This window comes from Lasioglossum baleicum, chromosome 10 (assembly GCF_051020765.1).
Source record: "Lasioglossum baleicum chromosome 10, iyLasBale1, whole genome shotgun sequence".
Lineage (NCBI taxonomy): Eukaryota > Metazoa > Arthropoda > Insecta > Hymenoptera > Halictidae > Lasioglossum > Lasioglossum baleicum.
In genome coordinates, this window is record NC_134938.1 from 10,081,956 (window position 1) to 10,096,787 (window position 14,832).

General features: G+C 41.5%; 1 protein-coding gene across 8 annotated transcripts in view; it reads right to left on the bottom strand.

Moving 5' to 3' along the window:
• Positions 1-14,832, bottom strand: part of Fhos (Formin homology 2 domain containing) — a 304,700-nt gene that overhangs the window by 61,592 nt on the left and 228,276 nt on the right. For all 8 annotated transcript variants that reach the window (XR_013009741.1, XR_013009743.1, XM_076431634.1 and 5 more), the window contains one exon: positions 12,687-12,792. Coding sequence is in view for 6 of the 8 variants with exons in the window: in XM_076431634.1 (XP_076287749.1) it covers positions 12,687-12,792 (106 nt within the window). In the remaining 2 variants the exon portion in view is untranslated. The remainder of the gene's footprint in view (positions 1-12,686; positions 12,793-14,832) is intronic.

Below are 14,832 nucleotides of genomic sequence, written 5' to 3' on the forward strand. Positions count from 1 at the left end.
TTAATTCTATATTCAATTCAAAGTTGATATATTTAATTCTCGCAGGTAGCAACAAGGCGCAGTGAAAATAAACGCAAACGAGTGCGTCGCGCGATTCATATTTTACTAGTCTAAGCTTGTTGTCCGAAATGTAGCAGACAGTCGGATGAAAGAGAAAGACAAAGAGATGGAGGTGTTCCGTTTCGCAAGCCTCCGCAAAAATGGCTGGGTCGCGGGCGCGGAAGCGGAAATAACGGAACCGTCGGAAACCGGGCCGAATTACGCAACAATAACTATTCGCGAACAAATTATCAACACGTAGACGGAACGTAACGCGGTCTCGTGTCAGAAGTTATAATTTACTCGGCGCGCGGCTACAAGTTCTAATTGAGCGCCGCGCATAGCTGCGCCACAATTAATTATCTGGCCACAGTGGATTAACCAGTTCTCTGGCAAGCGTGTACAAGTAGACGCGCAGGTAATCGCGGTAAACAGCCCTTATCGTCGATAAAGCAGTGTTTACCGATGGCCAGGTGCTTGGAACTCCTTCGCTGGCTGATGTTCTTGTTTCGCGTCTCGGCTACCGCCGCTCGAGTTCACGGTAAAACTATCGTAAATAATGATAATGGCCCTTTCCATAAGAAACTGTACTCGTTATCGGAGTTCTCGAGTTTAATCCCAGAATTATCATCTTCCTCGGTCCTTCGCGATCTGTAGTGACCTTCGAATTTTTAAACAATGAATTTCTCTAGGGATAAGACTCTTCTGTTGGTAACGAACGAATCTAACTTGCTGTATGTGCATAATTTTAGAGAAAGTGAAAGAGACGCACGGGTGAGATGTTAAGAAAGCAACGCTCGATTTGGAATATCATTTTTCCAGGACACAGGATATTCCTCATCGAGAAGCGAACAAGACTGCCAATGCAAATGGGTCGAATCAGCAAAAACCCGTTGCGGAACAGCCGGATAATGGAACTATTGTGTCGATCGAATGAAACTTTTCTCTGGTGGAAAGATCGACCGGCCGGAAATTTCCGTTTAATTGATTCCGTGCCTGTCGCTCGTGCTACGGACTGGATTCTACTTTCGCGAACGTCTTTTTCGACCAATTATCAGTCAGCTGTGATAACCCCCGATTACTGGACCCTTGAACAGTCTCTCCGGAAGCTTGAGATTTCACAGGCATTGCGAATGTTGCTTCGGAAAATCGATTCTAAAATATCAAGTATCCTTTCTGTCCCCCTTTGCCGAAAAAATTAAAAAAGAAATATCTAGATCGAACGATTCTGTAGACATTTTTGTATTCGCGTCTCCTGCAAATTCCAATTAAAAGTTCGAAGTTTGTAGGGAATTATTAAATAAATTTGTTCACTCATTCTAGCTAAAACATTGTGTAATTGATCGTCATTTTTCGATATGGAATGGATGGATATCCGCTGTACAAAAGAGTACAGCAACTTAATAATCGATTGCGCGTAATAGTAGGTATTGGACACCGGGTGATCGCGAGGAGAAATACGAGACAAGCAGTTTTTCCGGATATAATGACCCGATAGATCAGTTTTCCGACGAGCAATAACGTAAAGATGCTTGAAAAACCGAATTACACGCGTTGCAAGTCATCCGGAGCTCATCAAGGCTTGCTACTCGTTAAGACTAATTGCCAAGGAAGATTACCCGCATGAAACGATTACCAACTCGAAAATGGTAATCTCGGCTAGGTAACATCTAAGACGATCCATCATTTGCAAAAATTAAACGGACTTTTTGGAACGGTGATCGTAAAAGAAATCACCCTTTCAATTTTACGGTAGCTGACTGTAAGTACCTCGACTTTTTCGCAATTATCAAGGTTGTTGAAACATTTGCGTGAGGAACAATCGAATAAATTCAAGGGGCATAGTGCAATAAGTTAAATAATATATAAATTTAACCTTCTCGTTCGTAGAAAGCTCGACAGGCTCGGTGCTGAATCAGAATTTATCGCAAGTGCAAACGAAGCTGTGGAAAGCCGGCAGGTAATCTAAAATAAAATGAATTTCTATCGGGAAAATTAATCCGCGAGTCTGATTCAGAAGTTCGGCCGATAAAGAACACGCAACTTAGTTTCCACTGAAAAGAAAACGAAAGAATAATAAGTAAGACTGGCGGGCGACAACTCGATGATCGCCGTTATCTAGCGTTGATGCACGTCTAGGCCGTGATTTATGCTCGACCGGAGGATGAGAAAAGGCGGGAGAAGAGAATGTTAATGCGGTAATTATGCTAATAATAAACATTACACGGCATAATGCGTTTAACACTCGCCACTCCGCCGTCCGCCAGTGATTTAACGTAGCGAACGCGGCCGCGTAAATTTAGCAATTTGCATGGTGCCGCGTATTTCACGAATGCCTTCCTGTGTGTATACGCGAATTTATATCGCGCGCGGCTTTTAATCCAATTCATCTAAAACCGTTTGCATACGGAAAAAAATGGGCCGGACTAATGCCACCGGAGGGAGCGGACCGCCACGCGTTAATGGATAAAAAGATAAAGGCTCGATCTCTAATGAGCATTTGTATGCGTGGCGTGTCGAATATCAAGGCAACGTTAATCCGCAACTGCATTCGATATCATTTCCGTCAGTGTTTCTCAATTTTTACACTCTCACTCGCACTTACGCCTCGATCTTCTTTTATCTTTTTAATCGGAGCTATCTGTCTCATACATTTGTAAAACTGATTAGTAGTCTGCGGATTTTATGCATTTACGAAAATGTGTGGGTGAAATCTAAAACAATACAAAGATTAAAAGAGTTTAACAATGTCGATATACTCTCTATTTTTAATGTATAAAAACTATCAACGAAGGAGATAAATTTTTACATTACTCCTACAGATTGCAATTGATGTACAAAAATTTTATTTTTGAAGTTCTTAGTTTGAACTAGTAAAAATTGTTGGTTCAATGATTATAGTCGAGTTTGTATCTTGAATGTGGACGTACGATTCCATTGACTGTTTTGATTTGAATACAAGTAATTCATTTTCGAATTGTTTCGGTTCTCCATTGTAATTTAATGAGTTTATTCGAAACATTTTTAAACGCAGCTTAAAAGGTTTTGAGAAAGCCTCTAAAGTAACTACACTCTTTGCATAACGAAAGCTTAAAGGTGGAGATACCAGGCTGGCGAAGTGAAAATGGCCTTCAGGAAGCTATAAACCATTCGCTGCTCGAATTTCACCCTCTTAACGAGATGATCATTGATACAGAGTGCACTTACTAAGCTATAGCTAGCACATTAATCTGCTATTTTGTAGGCGTGGTAGATCATGAGAGTCTCTGGCAAATCAGCCTAAGTAGGATGAGAAGACTGTACAAGTACCTATGGGGGGAAGCTAATTGTAAGCTGAAGGAATGTAGCTCTACAATGTTGCCTCGATAAATACTCGCTTCAGTTCCCTGGTCACGTGTATCTTTCAAGAGAGGCAACATTTCATGTTTTATTTTACGCGTCGAACATGTTGTACTGCCACAATGCAAGAAAATAAAATGTTCTCCGGATTGTTGAACACACGTAATTTCTTTTAATTATTCTACTGTTCTCTCGCCTGATCAATTATGACATGAACTAAAAACTTCAAAGAACGTTGAACAGTGAAACTAGTCGTAATTCCCGTGAACGTAAATGTTTCATGTTCACAAATCTTTGTGTTGAATTTACAAAATTATAATTTCTAGTGTACCAAATCGATTTGAGAGACACTGGTCAGTCCAGCCTCGCAACGAACTTTATCCTAAATTACTCGACCAACATCCCCACAATATCCAACTGTGAACATTTTATTATTTTTAAAAATCTATGATCCATGGTTAAATATTTCTCATATTCGATATCGATGCAGTTTCATTAAATTCCACAGAATTAAAATCATTGTGGAAATGGAACCGATTTATAAGATCATATCACATCACTTTGATACTCATTTTAAAAGAAACAGTCGTCCATGTATGGAGACTTTTCTGACAGGCTGTACATTGTTGTTAAACTTGCAGAATTAATGTAATTGTGGAAACCGAGGTGATTTGAGAGACACTGCGCCAGCCGAGCGTCACGTTTCAGGCATCGACGTCGCAATCGTAGCGCCGCTTCATCGGTACGATCGCGCGCCGGTAATGACAATAATTGTAAAGCGATTTAAGCGCGCCACGATTGCGGGCATTAGCCGGCCCGTTATCATTACACCGGGCCATAAGTTACGCCGCTAAATCTAATTAGAAGCGTACCGGTGCGGTGGTATAGTTTCGCTGGCCGAGCGCGCGACTCGCCGCGATCACCGGCTACTATCAGGCCCCGTTTTCCCACGCGATATCATAATCGACCGGAATACGCAAGTATTGGCAACTGATTTTTACGTGTACACCTTAAGCATATCGTTACGTATATTATAACGAGACATTTTTGGAAAAAATGAGTAGGCGTATTTTAAAACTGCAAAAATATTCGAGGAATTTAAAAATACTGTTGTTCCGAAAGAAAATGAGTTTCCATTTCACTGCAGTTTGTTGCTGTTTGTTGCACAACTAGACAGCGGATTTTATGCATTTCTTGGAAAAATGAATAGGTGTAATTTAAAACAACAAAACTATTCGAAGAATTAAAAAAAATACTGTTATATTATCGACTCAATAAACATATTAAGAAAGAAACTTGGACGTTTCTAAACTTTTTCATCTGAGGCTATAATGAAACTTTAATGAATGCAATGCTAGATCTATGTCAATGATACTCACGGTGAAAATTTGTGTGTACACATAATTGACAAATGAAAAACCGAGAATTTAAAAACACCATTGATGAATGTCCTTCACCCTTGAAAATCTGATTATATTGTATGTATTATGATAGTGCTTCTTAGGAATAGGTAAAAATTATAATTGGACAGCGATTCATTATGCAAAATAAAAATTGTCTGCATATATTGCACAATGTAAAGGCCAATAGAAATGTAATTCTTTTTTCAACGATCTAAAACAGCTGAAACGAGCTCATTGACATTTTTAAATTCTTTCAATATGCACACTGCTTTAAGTTTTGTCTTAAATGCATTAATAATCCATTATAGTTGGGCCGAGTAGCATCATGTTTCGTTGGAATTAGATGAATCTATGTTAGAATTGTCACAGTTGGAAAATATAAGGTCCAACGCACGAGCGCGCGCACGATCGCGGATTAACACGAGACGGCCATAATTTTCCGCGCGAAAAATCCACCGACAGCCAGCCGACGTACGTTACGGTAAGCACCCTCGTGTTACCTTTTTCCCTGCGCCTTCTCTTCATCCTGTTTCACCTCCTCCGCCACCCCCGAGGAGCAAAAAGAACGGAGAATGGGTGAAAGGAGGAGGGAGAAATGGAAGAAGAGGAAAAAATAGTGGAAACTCCGACGACATTGCGTCCGACGGCACAGAAAACGTCCCCCCCCTCCCCTGTAATTTAGAGTCATAATCCGCGCGCGGCCCGGAAACGCGGTTTCTATGGATTCGGACGCTGACACCGGGATCTCTTCGTTTCATGGAATAGAGTCTCGGATCGATGAAATACGTATTTTTCCGTCTGGTAACCTGAATCTATTCTTGTAAATCAGGTGAAAGAGAGCTCTCGTACGATTTCATTTTAGGATGAGTTCTACGAATTTTCTATTTGAATTCCAGCATTTTCCGCAGATTCAGAAGCTCTTGTTTTCTTGTCAGAACCCCTGTATATACATAATCATTGTACGAATTGAACGAAACAGGAATCAAATAGACACATTGTATTTTTCTATTCTTTTAACCCGCCCAATTGATTAAATTGCAGTTGCTCGTTTCTGTAAGAAATGCATAAAATCCACAATCTCTACTTGTCATTTACTTAACTTTTACTGAATACTAGATCTACCGAGCTTTAAAAATGGCTGGCATGTGTTGTTTTTATTATAATATGTTCTTATGTTATTATAATTGCAAAGTAAGAAACCGAAAGCGTCAATTCCTCATTACCCTGACTCGCGGCGTTAAACTGCTCACTCGGTTTCAAGAGAATCGAATCGTAAAAAGTAGAAGTTCCAGCAACGAGATCGAACAATCACGGAACGAACGAAGTCAAAAATTGTTTAAAGAAGTCGCGCATGGAATACGTAAAAACCCGTGCGGGAAATAACTCTTTTATTCCCACTCGAAACAATCAAACATTTTCGTGCGGCGATCTCATTCGGCGATCCGCGAGTCCGAATGCCGGTAAAACTATACGGTAATAGTTCGATTTCGATTTACGACTGACACGTAGCCCGGAAACTAGATTTCCCGGGTTTTCTGCTGGCCTCTGTTGTTATTTCTCCTCTTTTTTTTTTTTGTCGAAATCGGGACAGATCGATGCTGCTGGGTTTTATGCCACCGATGAAAATATGCAAATGTCGAGTCGCGGGATTTTACGTTGATCGCGGCCGATCAACCCCGGTGAATTCCTATTTGCGCGTTATTGCTCTCGCAGTATGCATGCCAGGCGTGCTGCTGCTCTCTGATTTGCGCGCTTCCGTTGCCGCGGGAAAATGCGGCCGCGCGGTCACGATTCAAAAGCCAACGATCGTCCCGTATTATCGCGACCAATTTTCGCGGCTTTGTGGCCCGCGCCCGCGAAAATTCTATGAATTATCGTGCGGAAGACGTGCTGCGCGTTCGAGCTACGCGCGGAATTTCGCGCTGCTACGCCAGACGAGAGCCGATCCTTCACCGCCGCGCGGTTTATCTTCACCTGTTTTGCTTCCGGGTATCTTCTCTGGGAAGATACCGACCCTCGAACCAACGAAGTGTACGATGCAGAAGGTTAAACTATTTTCCTACCTTCGTTGTTGGCGTTGGTTTGCGGAGAATCCTTGTGGCAAGAATTATTGCGAAGTAGCCTAACACGAGACCCATTTTTTAAATCTTCTATTCAAAATTACCACATGTTTTGAAGGTACAATATGTATTCTCTTGAAACGTTAGTATTTGATCAAATTCAAAACAGCACAAACATTTAAAGAATTTAATTACACCTAGAAATAGTACACCTTATAGTTATAAGAATGAGTTGATCAAACCCAAAGCAGTAAAAACATTTAAAGAATTTGTAATTGTATCTATTTAAAAAATTAGTATATTATAATTATATTATGACGAATATAATTATAAGGTATAATACAAAGAATTTAATTACACATATTAGAAAAATAAATAATTGTTTATGTAGTTGCTGAAGCCTGAAACTAACGCAGACAATTTTTATTTCGCATAAAAGTCCGCAGTCCACTAATCAAATATTATTAGAGCCACAAAATGAAAAATTCATTTTTCAGGCGACAGATAAATAATAACATCTACAGTGCTTCGTAGATAATGACTTCAGTATAGCTACGCTTTCCAAGGTTCCTAATATGTACAACTATTTCCAGCTGCTGAATATTGGCTAGGGACAAATTAGAATAGAATAAGAGTGATTGGAGATGATTCAAGGCAATGCTGACCGTCGAAATTTCGAATCTCGAGAATTTCAGGAATCCGTTGTTTTTTCGAGGACCGGTCTCTTGGCACCGTTCGAGGCCGTGACATAATGTAGGCGCGTTTTTCAGGGGACGTTCGTTTTGGTGTCAAGTTCGTTGCAAAAGCAGGGACCGTGCGTTGCCAAGCCGTCTCGACGATATCGCGCTTAATCGTGCACATGGGTCCAGTAACTGTTCCAACTCGACCGAACAGGTGTTTTATAACCTCGTCGCTTTGTCTCGAAATTCATATTACAACGGGATTCTTGCTCCCGTGCTTGCTAAAACCGCGTCACAGTTTACGTGCGATATTAATATCCAGTTTATGAACACTTTTACAAATGTACGTGAGGCAGAACCACAAAATTGATATACGAGTATTTGATCTTCTGAAGTATCGTACACTTATCTTTTAAAAATCAATAAAATTTCACAAGTACATATGCAGACTTTGTTCTTTCATTTTGCTCCAAAAGTGTATGGGGCCCAATTAGCCCCCTATACACGGTTGACATTCAGCGCCCGCTCTAGCAATTACTTCGCCCCGGACAAAAAGACAAATTGCCGCACCTTAAGAATATATATATATATATTTTTTAAATAAATGTACATATTTTTTATCTTCAATAAAAATCAAATAATTTTATTTAAATTTTAATAAAAGAGCAAATTTTCTATTAATTGGGTATTTAACACATCAATATTTTTCTCACAGTTACAGCCAAAATGGCGCCCCTAAATTGTGAGATTACAATAGCAGAACACAGAGAGATACGCATAAAAATTCGGAATCTATTAACGAGTAAAAATATGCATTCGTTGCCAAACTTATTGGGAGAAGGCAAAGCGAGCAACGAGCAGATCTTCTGAAAGTTGATCGACAGTCTCGCATCATCCAGATGAGATGGGAGTCGACTCCGCCAGCAAGAGCCAGCGTTTCGCTTGAGTTAGGGAAACGTCTTATCAAAGTTACCATTGGAACACTCCCAGCAAGCCGAAACTGCGTCGGCACTTTAATGAGCCAATACTGGGTAGAAGCGTGGCTGTAATCAACCAAACCTGACACGCCAACAAAAGATGTCGACACGGTCTAGGCTTCTCCGAATCAGAAGGCTGGATGCACGTAATAAATTTCCTGTTTACCGGAAAGATAAGGGACGGGCAGCACTCTGTCTCCGTTGAATTAGACAGTGAACAGCGCCTGGTCTCGAGCGGCCTTTCCGCCAGCGACAACACGCCGCGAACGAGCTTTGATTTACGCACGTGATAAACGTAAACGGCAAATTGTTTCACGAACCATCTGCCTGGACTGGCCGACGCTTATCGAGAACTCTTAACCGCTCGGTATTCGCTTAATCTAAATCGACAAGCCCGTTTCGCTTCCCTCCTCGCGAACAGTCGTAAAAAGAATTACGTTGAACCTCTGGAACGTTTCGGCGCGTCGTTCAAAGAACACGAACTTTTCATCTATACTTATTTGTCCTCCGTGTATATAAGTAAAAATTCTACAAATTGTACAAAGCAGGAGTCACATAGATATTTCATTATCTTTTTAATGATTGTAATCTGCTAACACATTGATATCTTTCTATTCTTTTAATCTGTCCAGTGGTTTAAATTGCGCTTACTTGTTTTTGTCGAAGATGCATAAAATCCACAATCTATTTATCATTTTATTTTCATAAAATAGTACTGTCATAAAACGAACGTAACGTTTACTCAATTCGTCATTATCCAATGATTAACTGTTCCGACTCGCGCCGTTAAACTGCTCAATTAGTTTCTAGAAAATTGAATCGTAAAAAATAGGCGCGTCGACTGCTGAATCGACGGCCATAAAAGTTCCATCAAATTCGTGTAAGTTATTTTGTTCAGTTTAAGAAGCTAAAACTCGTCAGAATTACTATTCTAGATGTTTGTAACAATTCTCAGGGATCGATTTTGGGAAACTGAAATCAGAGAACCCTGAGGCTAAAGTAGCCTTATGCAAAATGAAAGTTTTCTGCATCAATTACAACCAAAAATTTCTTTTCTTATAATATTAATTGAGTTACGAGTCTTAAAGTCGCCTGATATTTTCACTGTGTTTCGTTTCTCCTATTAATTTTTATCTAGTTATCATGAACCTAGTTCTATGCACCACAACGAGCAGAAAAACCGAGGGTACCCGATCGCGACAGGAAACGAGCATGTAGAGGATCTCTCGCGGTGAAAGGAAACAGCGATCGAAACGGAATTGTCTCCACGTTTCCGGGCGGGACCAGTTTTTCCGCGCGTCGATCCAAAAGTTTCTGGTGGATCTCTCGAGGTCTCTCGAGGAACACGAACTGGCTCAGCACACAATGCACTAGAAGTCTCGCAAGAATCGAAGACGAGCGACGCGGCCCGTCTTTAAAGGACCATTGTTTTAAAGAGACCTCCTGTAGAGTCAACCCTCCTAACCCGATTAATTCGTAACGTGTTATATCTGGATTCCACATTATAAAAACTCAGAACTAGTACAAATCGGATAAAATGAAATGAAATTTTATGCAAGTATTTAAATCCATTCTTTTTCCAAAGACTGCAAGCTATATACTTAAATGAGGGGTTTCCAACCTTTTTCCTACATCGGACCCCTTCAAAAGAATGATTTCAATAAAAAATAAATTAAATTTGATACAATTGTAATTTCTGTTCCGCGTTAAAGAATGGTTTACTTTGGGAGAAGAAACTAAAAAATACGCCGTGTCGAAGAATACCAGAGGGAAGAAAATATAGAAATACCGTTACAAGACAGGACAACACAGGTCCAAAGAATCGAATCGGAATCGAACATCCCTGCTGGAAAGAGAACAGGGTCGAGCCACAAGTGGGTTGCGGCGCGCGCGGAACGAGCTGGCCGGACGCGGAATTGGTCTTCTTGTGCTCGGCCAGGGAGGTTTACAAAGCACTCGACCGGGCTGCGTCGAGCAGAGCGGTGGCCAGGCAGAGAGAGATAGAGAGAGAGAGAGAGAGAGAGAGAGAAAATTGAGAGAGAAGAGAGTGGCTGGGTGAGGAAGGCACTCGAATCTTGCGCACGATGAAAGGGTGCATTCATAATCTGCAACGCGTCGCGGTTTCACGGAGCGGAGTCACGAGGCAACGCACAGCCCCGCTCGCGAAAGGCTGCTTACGTGCCGCAGTCGCTTTTGTAAACACACAGGGGCGCGCGTTAACGGCGCAGTTTGCCCGCGTGCTCCACCGGGAATGCATCTTGCATCAGCGTCGGGGATGCGCGTGCCACGGAAAACGCGCGTATCGTCGTCGCACAAAGACGAGAGAGAGCCCCGCGTCGCGTCGCTGATGCGCCGCCTCGTTACGTGTTGTTACCCGCATTACGACCGTATTATCTTATCGGTGTTAGCGAGACGTGCAACGCCCTCCTGTCTGCCGAGAAATCTCGGCTCCGGACTCCACGGGCCGACCTGCTCGCCGTCGAGCCATCTTCGAACATGATCGAATGCTCGCTCTTTTCGGAGAAAATGGGAGAATTGTTCCTGGCGATCATGCTCTCCAATGACTGAGAGAGGCGCCATTGAAAATTGCTGCACCATTATTCAAAATATTGTTTACATTATTAAATGTGTCGGTATCTGATCGATTACTAAACATTTAGGTACTGAATGAGGTATTATACCAATTTCATATCCATAGAATTTAAAAAGTCATAGTCTATGACTCATAGAGAATGGAAATATTTTCTTAAGTGGGTTAATATTTTCTTTTTAACAGCTAATGAATTTTTAAAACTGGACGACTCGAGTTGGACGTTAGAGAAGAATTAGTTCAGTAGTTAATGTACAAAAAAATTTGAGATTGTTATTGCTGGGAAGTTAGAAGGAAATCGTCACGATTTTTAACTTTTTTGAACTTTTGTGAACAGATAGTTTTATCTTTAACCCTTCTTGGTGCAATCTTGATACTTTGATGAACCGAATTACTGATGACCGACTTCTCTCGCTTGTTTCATATCAATAATCTTCTACACACACGCTCACCCCAGCTGTATGCTTTTTGCTCCTCTCAGACTGCCCTTTACCACTCTCGTCACACCTTCATTCCCCTTCTAACATTTCTAACGCCCCTCTCTCTCTCTGTCATCAATCCCCTCTTTTGTGCCTGACCAACACCCCGATGCTCTTGATACCCCTTGGTTCTACTTGACACACTTGACCCTCCTAGCGAACACCTCTCTGAACGTCCTTACAGGGTTTACTGTTACGCAGAGATTTAGATTAAGATCAAACTCCCCCCTATTTCGCCACACAGTGGTTAATTTGCTTAGAACCGTGCTCGTAAATATTAAAAATTATAGTCTCGTATCCTGAAGGCAATGTTAGCCATCGTTCAAGCACAACAATTGATATTTCGTTTGACCACAATTGCATTCGTCCCTTTAAAATGAAGCATCCCCCATAGGGGTAGCTTTATAAGAGTGACTTTAGGACAGTGAACAAATAATAATTGTAAATAAAAGGAAACCCTTAACCCTAGAATTATAACATTCAACAAAATTGCATTCATTTAAATTTCGTACCAGTTTTATTGAACTATGCACTTCAATAGATCACTAAAAAAATTTCTCAGAAAAACATATTCATAATTTTAACATTTCTAAAAGAACAAAAATCAGGCTCAAGTCATCCTGACTCATTCGGTAGTTCTAGTGTTAATAGTGTTTAGAATAAATAACGTATAAACTCATGAAAAACGTCCGCTTGCAAAGTACACTTCACAACTTCTGATTATATTGTAGGATGAATAATATTGATTCAATTTGATCAACTTTACTTAGGTCCCCGCTCATCCAGCAATCTCCTTTCTCCACGATTTTGTAAACGGTACTATAATGTATACATAGTCTTAAGATCACGATTATTAATGCATGTACCTCTCTAGCATAATTAAGCATAACAAGTATCGAGCACCGTGCGCTCCTCGTGAAGATAAGCGTTTTTCGCTCGTAAACATTTACGATCGCAATTTGAACATTAATCTTTTTTTCTATCCGTGATCACGAAAATGCTCGAAACGCTCATCGGGAAGCAGGTACACGTTATTAGAAGCGGCGCGCCGCGCCGCGTCGGAACGACGTTATGCACGAAACAAGTTGTAATCTATCGGCAAATTGTCAGGATACTCACCTCGTAGTATGTAATTTTGGTAATTTTGGTCGGCCTCGCTGCCAACCTTGATGAGACAGGCAAGCCCGTCATTTTGCACAAACTCGTGCACCAGGTCCTTGTCCTCCTGCAAAAGCAAAGTTTATGGTAAGTAGCGTCCGCTACAGGATAGATACGTGGATATACGACCGGTGTTTCGTGTCTAATTTATTCCCGAACACGCGGGATTAGGTTACTAATCGACAGGTAGTGCCGTTTGTCGAATTCACGATTCGGACATGGAGATTTGAAATGCTAAAACACTTCGCCAGTCTGATACCACTCACGATCGGTGAAAATAATGGTCCAGCGATCAACGTGCTGATTGATGAACGTCCTAGATCCTCGGATAACACGATCAAACAGGTATTCAGTTGGCCAAGATGTCTCTGCACGTTTCGTTTCTGTCTTTTCATGGTATGTATTGCTAAATTCTTCTAATGTCTTTTTGATTTCGTGTTTGACCTGTTTATTTTTATCATAGATGCAAAAAATCGTGGTCTGGCAATGACGTTGCACTTCGTAATTTCAATGCGTATTTTTATGTCCCGGATATAAATGAATCTCGGTGTAATTTCAAACAATAAAAATATTACAACAATTTAAGAGTACTAATACATCTTTTACAACTTACTGAAACATATTTAGTGATAGAGAAATAAATTCCTGTTCGGTTCCTATGTTTTTGAATGATCCCATATGATTTTTAGTTTACATAGAGATCCGCAATCTAGTGATCAGTCCGGAACATAAAAATCTCCAATAACTTTGCCATTTGTCAACAAAAATACATTGAAATGAAATAAATAAATTTTCAGTGAACGGAAAATCACAGATGTTCCGAAGAAGTTAACGAAGCTTTATGATCGCTGTTGTCATGCAGTATAGCAGCAGAAATTAATATACATAAATTTTTGTGCGGGTCCTGAGAGACCCCAAGATACCGTTGCAGGGTTTTGAGGATCTTCTGATCTCGAGCGTCATTCTGAAGGCATTGCTTGGAAATTTTTTCGAAGAAATTAGACGGTTCTTTCGCGTTGAAGTTTCGCTAACATATATTCTCTCGTTCGGAAACGAGTGTACCCCCATAAATAAACGGTGAAAGACGACACATAGAAGATTATATCGGTTAACTGAATATTAAAATGATATCGATGGAGCTCGAACCATAGAAAAATTCCACGAGAGACCGTCTTCCTTGTTACAGAGAACACCCGGTCCGCGACAGGAATTTAGAAAAACGTTAGCGACGGAATCCGTCGGCCCGTTCTCGTTTGCCTAACAATCCAATTATTTCGGATCTCGAGTTGCAGGATTTCTCGGAGGCTGTCGCGTTCGAAAGACCTTGGATGTTTCGTGGGCGACGTGTCCCGACGAGAGGCGCGTTTAGCGGAAACAAGAGAAAAGCCGATTAAGGTCCGGAAGAGATGATCGGTTCCCGACGTTCCGATGGAAACGAACGGAGATAGAGAGGAAGAACGAAGTCGGGGCCGGGGTTGATATCCGATCCCGGAGGAGATTTATCTCTCTCCCTCTCTCTCTCTCTCGACGTCTCCGCCTAAGCCAGCCGTGGGGCCGGATAAGGTAAATGGAATTAGTTAGGCCGCCACGGGTGCGAAGTCGCGGACATAATGGAAAATCTACCAAGTTTGATTAAACTCGCCGGTTACCCGAGCGAAGTCGAGAGACGTCTCGCGATCTCATTGGACGATCGCAACCGGACAACACCCCGCGAACCGGAAGTATCTCCGCGAAATTGCACGGTCGATTAGCCTGGCCGGATTAAGAAAGCGAAATTGAACGTTGCATCGATGCCTCCGCGATAAATCCACTGGGTGCGACCCAAGAGCGACCGCGCTCCTCTCTCAGGGAAACAGGAGACCGGTCGGGGTCCACGGAATCTCGGCGAACAGGAGATCTCTGGTTTGTAATTAATTTCGTAGCTAGCCGGCTTGATAATTGAAACGATAAGGGATCCGCGGGAGAACGAATTTCAGGATTGTTTTCGCTAGATTTTCGTCGCTGAAGGGGAACGGCCGCGATCGTAAATAGCACCCTCCACGAGCCGCCTTGAAATGCAATATGAACGGGAGGGTTCTTTACCCGGTCGCTTTGTTGCTTGTAATTA